The 6,264-nt window shown below is 39.9% G+C and overlaps 1 protein-coding gene across 1 annotated transcript; it reads right to left on the bottom strand.

The window, feature by feature from the left end:
• Positions 1-1,631: 1,631 nt before the first annotated feature.
• On the bottom strand, positions 1,632-5,863 carry NPS (neuropeptide S). The gene is made up of 3 exons (XM_007964411.3): positions 5,796-5,863; positions 5,603-5,684; positions 1,632-2,703 (listed from the first exon to the last, which is right to left on the bottom strand). Exons 1-3 carry the CDS (start codon positions 5,801-5,803, stop codon positions 2,524-2,526), a joined length of 270 nt encoding a protein of 89 aa, XP_007962602.2. The 5' UTR covers positions 5,804-5,863; the 3' UTR covers positions 1,632-2,523.
• Positions 5,864-6,264: the final 401 nt, after the last annotated feature.

Here is a 6,264-nt window from a genome sequence, read left to right as displayed (position 1 = left end):
GGGGGGTTAAAAAAGAATTAAAGGTACATTTACTTTGAAGGGTTTTGCTTGTTTCTGATTTCAAATATTTCTTTAAAATCTCAATGACTTCAGCCACTTGTGTGGCCACCAAGCAGGAAGGCAACTGGATGTCATTAATGGATAAGGGAAATGCCTCCAGATCCTATACCAAGACCTGGAGCACTGCTGGGCTGATCTCTCATTTCAACACTTGCACACAAGTCTCCCACCTGCCGCTGGGAACAGAGACAGGGGCCACAGTGCTGCTGAAGGGATGGCAGTGGGCTGGTATGACCTCTCATGTGGCTGCTGGTGGGGGAAGATGCCAGGGCCACTGCTAATGTGACCGCAACTGAGAAAGGACTAGGCCCATGAGCAGATGAGGGAGCAGCAGAGAAGCAAGTGGAGGACGCCCATCCTGAGCTAGCTCTTCCTCTCCCAGTGCCACCCACACACTGTATCCCTACCTGTTTGCCCTTGCAGATGCCCACAGTCCACGTTTGCATCAAGACTCAAGGCCATGCCTTTGCATCTAGAAAATCGGCCCATAGCTGCCCCTTCTGGTGTGTGTTCCTGTGCATGTATGTGTCTTTAGGGGAACACTGATGGGGAGAAGGAGGTGATCTTAGAAAGAAAATATGGATTCATTTAAGCAGACTGTTTAAAAATTATTGAAGGGTATATCTGGCTTTCCTATACATCAAGCATCCGCTGAAAGAAGGACCAGACTGGAAGGCCACGTGTGTGGCCTTGGATCCAGGGAACAGTGAGGGTGCAGTGGGTGATGCAGCAGAATGAGCAATGTCCTCCTCTTCCTGCTCTCTCATACCCCTTCCTAGGGGTCTGCCCTGCCACAGACCATGCAGCAGTCACAGACACATGACCCTGCCTGCATCTCTGGCTTCTGCAGAGAGAACCAGGAGTGGATCCCTAACCCCAAAGGGAAATCAAAGATGCTGGCCTGGGGGAGGTTCTGGGCCTGATGTTGTGAGGCCCTATAGAGCAACACAAAGCCCCAGGCAGATGGAAGTTATGGGACAGCAGAAACAAAGGTCTTGCAGACCATCTGGTTTGCAGGGAAGAAAACGCAGCTAGAAGGGCGCAAGGGACCCTGGAGGGCAGGGCTGCTGCCTGATGGCTTCTACTTCTACCAAGCTCCTCTGTGCTTCCCAAAATGTGTTTCCCTGAAGTTCCCTGATCCTTAAAATAAATGCTCCTTCCCATAACTTGCATTTGCATGATCTGTGTTACTTCATCCCCCAATACTTAGGATGAATCTGTATAATAAGAGTAAAATAAGCACACCCCACAGCTGTGAAACCACTTGTTTTCATAAAAGTCAGCAACAAACCACAGAAGACCTTAAGGGGCCTCTGTTTCTTTCAGTGGGCACTTGGCACATCACCAACAACATGGCAAGTGTAAAGACTGCTTTGTGTAGAAACCGATTTGGTTGTGTGGACCTAGCTGGTTACCGTGAGACCAGCTCACTGAGTACTGTTTTCTGAAGACTGTGTTTCTATCCGAAGCTGATGACTAAGGACAGGGCATCCTGAGGCTTCCGCTGCCCCCAGTCTAGGAGCTGTGCGTGGCTTACAGCGAACACCCTTAGTGTGCTACAGAATCCAATATGAGTGAACAGATATATATGAGCGTTATGCATTTGAAATAACACGTCAACCAATGTCACGTTACTGCTTTTTAAAAAGCAGTGTCAGGAGTTTCAATGCAAAAAGTGGGGGGTCTTTCCTGGAAGAACGGGGGAAAGGAGAGGGCGTTAATCAGCACAGTTTGGGGAATAGATTTCCAAACGGCTGCCCCGATAACACAGGGCACTGTCAGTCTCTGTTGTTGTTGTTACTGGCAGCATTTCTGTGTTTAAAGATTTTAAAAGGCAACAAATTTCCAAGACAAGACAACAAAACAACACCCTACAGCTAAGTATATTTGGAATAGGAAAAGGGAGACAAGAATGACATCTAGAGGGCTCTGGCGATGTTTGTTCTTGGTTTCAATTAATTGATTGATTGATACAGCTGTACCATTCACCTTAATGTTGGTTAACTTCACAAGCCCCTTAGAAACAGAAATAGCACATCCCCCCCGCCCAGAATTGGGCCTGTTAAGTCATTTGAGAAAATGGTATTAAAAAGAAAAACAAATATCGCAGTATTCATGTTATGATATTATAGGCAGGAAAAAAAAAATCATACAATTGTGATGACTGTCAACATGCTCATGCATTCTGGCCAAGTTAAAACCAAAGCAAAAGTGTCCATCTCATTCGGGAAAAAGTTACTAATGGACCACATAAATTGTTTTTTCTCTCACAAGTGGAAGTTTGAGACAGGTTTACTTTTTTTTTTTTTTTAAACACAATTTAGTCTGTACCAGTTAGGAGAGGAAAAATATTTGAGAATCAAGAGCATGCCAACACTTAACGATAAGGAGATGATGGACTTTGAGCATGTCAGTCACACTCTACAATTTGAGATTAATTCCCGGAGTCCTTTGCACACTTAGTCATGATTTTGCTCTTCGAAAGGAAGTTTTTTTCATCCCTGTGCCAACTCCATTGCGAAAGGACCTTTTCACAAACATCTTCTCCAAAATTGGCTTTAGAAAATCTAGTTCTTTGCTCCTGTCCAATCTGGTTGGGCAGCTGTTCAGTAGAATGAGAAAGTAATCAGATTTTCCAGACACCTGGCAATTCAGATGGGGGAGGAGAAAGAGAATACAGCCTTAGGGTTAAAAGTGTATTTCAACAGTAACAACTTTCAAAATCTTATGGCGATAAATCCAATACATCAATCATCTTAAAGGCAGAAGTTTTGCTAAAACAATAATCTACTTTAACAAGATACAAAATATTATTTGGCGTGATCTACCTACTTGTCTAATTTTTACACTGCTTATATACTTGCTGCTATTCTGTATTTACATCAGGCACTACACATAAGTTATCTTGTTGCTGTTATTTTATAAAGAATATTTCAAGCAGCACTAATTAGCCCTGGGAATCATTTTTAAAATTGACTTAGAAAAACAATCCATGAGGATCAAACTGTAGGTGTCAATCAGAACCACTTTTCTCCTGGGGCCTGTCCTGGGCCATTTGCCAAGTTTCCCCATAAGGATGTCTTCCTACTTGAACAATGGCATCTTCAACTTCTGACTTCAGTTCAGGTCCTCATCAGTGGCTCGAGGCCTGGATAGTGTAGGAGAGTGTAGGGCACTTAGTGGTGGAAGAAATAGATCTGCCATCTTAGAGTTCAAACTGGCCTTCAGGAACCTGAAGTTCAACCCCATATTTTGCAGAAAACAAAGTAAGTACAAGACCAAAGGTGCAATGCCCTGTGTCGCAGGGCTGGAGATTCCAAGAGGTAGCTCTGCCCCAGGGTTTGCGTACGAATCATCAACACTTGTCATGTTTTCCCTCGTGCATGGTTTCAGAAGAATTATAACACACTGATAAGAGGCTAATACAAATTTCGCCAATAATGCAAAACACAGATTTATCCATGATCTGTGTGCTGCTTGCATTATGGGCATCCTCTTGTCCTACTCCTGAACAAAGCTCTGTGAAGTAGATACTGTTATTTTCGAAGCATCTGACTCCAAGTTTAGGTTTCTCAACTAGACTAGAACTACAAGAGGAAAAGGAAAGTGAGTGCTTTTATTATCAATAAAGAGACGTACTAACATGCAAAACTCAGACTTTTTTTTCTATCTAGGTGCAGGAAAACAAGTGTGGTCTCAGGTTACTGTATTTGGAAGTTGAAATGGGGCCAGAGGGCATAAAGCGTTCCCTGTAATTCTTCACCCACGAGTGGGTGGTTTACTGAAGATTCAGTGCATCCCAGACAAATCACTCTCACTGGCCTCTGGGGGAAAAAGAAATTGGGGGTTTTTCCCCCTTTTTCATCTCAGAGAGTTTGGTCAGAGAGTTTCCGAAATATTGGTCATGAGAAAACCAATCAAACACTCTTAGTCGGACAACTGCTACGTGTTTTTCCGTGTGTTAACGGAGGAAATCTAAACATGATAGATAGAATGCCTTCTATTTAAAATCCCCAGCAGGGAGGGGCCTCTGAGTCATTGCAGGAAGGGAAGCAAGCCAGTTCTTTCCAGAAATATTCATGATGCCACCTTTATACTGCAAAAGGAATGTATCAGTTCTGGTTATGAGATTCCTGAAACATCCCTAAAAAGACACTGATGCACTTTGCTGGTCATTGAAGGCAGCCCTTGCCAGGGCAGACTCATTAACATAATAAGGTTGTATATTTGCCTGGTTAATGGACTCAGTGAAGTTCGCAACAAATACTATAAAAGACTATGTGTCTTCTGCCCTTATAATCATTCACCCTAAGCAATCGAATTAGCATAAATAGCATCCACACTCTTACTACAGGACTGGGTAATAACAGGAACAAAACTGTCACATGCAAAAATAGAAATAAGGAAAATGCAACGAAAGGAGAAACATTTCATTTATGGACAAGGAAGTCTCATAAGTATTTTAGAACAAAGTATATTCTTAAATTCTTTTTAAAAAGCTACAGAAAAGAGTCTGTTATTCAATAGAAACGTCATGAGTAAACCTTTGGGGAAAGAACAAAAAGTAATTAGGAAGACACTTGAGAAAATATACCAATTTATGGATTGTGACTCATCAGCTTGATCAATGTGGTGTCTTAAAGAATTGATGACTAAATTCGTGTTGAATGCTCATAGGAGTAAAACCAATAAAAGGAAGCTATATTAAGTAAACAAGAAATAGAAAAATGAAAGATGCAAAGATTAGTGAAAAGGCCAATAATATAAATAACTAGATCATTATGTTTGGACATACTTTTATCATTTAGGATTTGTGTGACATCCTTTTATCCTAAAAGTAGTTTCATAAATCACATTGATTTCAGTAACTATAATGTGACAGATTTTTAGTGAAAAAAAGTTAAAGTTCAAAATGCCATCAATGACAAAAGGTATTTTAAAATTGTAAACAAAATATTGACATAAAAACAACTGAAATATGATGTAGAAATAGTATTAAATATTCCAAAGAAAGATATTTATTTTCTGAATGTCTTGAACAGTTCAATGAACATAGGAGCTCAATCAATATTCTCCAATAAATATATGAATTAATATTTTATGTGATATTTTATTTAGATCTAACATTTTATCTATATTCTGCATCTGAAAAAATTCAACTGTTTTTGAAAAATGACCACTTTATTTTTAATATAGTTTCCATGGTTAAGTGTTCACTTTGATTATGAATGAATGCATGTGGAATAAATAAATTGCCATTGGCAAAAAAAAAACCACATTATTTTAGATTGAAATGAATATTTCCCTTTGCAGGAGCAAACCCTGAATAATTCAAAACAAATTTGAATATAGTCCAGTATTACTTGTCACACAAATATTTTCTTTTACTAACGTCATCAATCTGCTGACTTTTTCCCATTGAGAACTCTAATAATAAAGGAAATTACTTTTCTGTCACATGTTCCTTGCAAGTATTTGGAATTTACTTACTTTACCATTCTAGTTATCTATTTAAGTATCTAAAATGGAGGCAAATCCTTACCTTAGAAGATGGAACTGGATAACACCAAAACACATGCATTGTGGACAGCGACAGAACTAGGATGAGATTGAGTTTTAATGAGCTGCAAAGTAGAAAAAATCACAATCAAAATTTAGTCTCATGGAGGCAAGAATAAGTAAAACAGCATATACAAATTCAACATTTTTCTTTGCAGAAAAACATAGCCTTTTACCTAATCATTTTGGACTTCGGAAAATCTGTGCAGATAGGTGATTTTATTGCCAATTTTCTCACACTTACTGTCAGACCCTCACTGGGTGGCCCTTTTATACCAGAAAAGTTCAGGAGTGAAAATGTCATCTCATCCCTCCTATATGACTAATTGTTCTGGCTGTGGCCTTTTGTTCTTGTTAAGTAGGAAAAGGACATAACATATAGGCATTGTCATTGAGCTGCCAATGATGGACTTCATTTAAAGTTTGCCATTAAGAATGTCCTTCAAAACCATTGTCTTCGAGACTGCATCATTGTGGCATGGGTGGCCAGAGGTCTCAAAAGGAAACAAAAGGTTTTCTTAGCTTAGAATTTAAACCTTTAAGAAGGATGACATTCTTTCTTTGAATGCCGCAGACATTATGTTTCAGAAACTAACACAAAATGCTTACAGGAATAAAGAACATCTACCCAGCTAGGCACGGTGG

This window comes from Chlorocebus sabaeus, chromosome 9 (genome assembly GCF_047675955.1).
Source record: "Chlorocebus sabaeus isolate Y175 chromosome 9, mChlSab1.0.hap1, whole genome shotgun sequence".
Taxonomy (NCBI): Eukaryota; Metazoa; Chordata; class Mammalia; order Primates; family Cercopithecidae; genus Chlorocebus; species Chlorocebus sabaeus.
The sequence above is the reverse complement of the archived record's forward strand: the minus strand, read 5'-3'. Positions and strand labels throughout refer to the sequence as shown.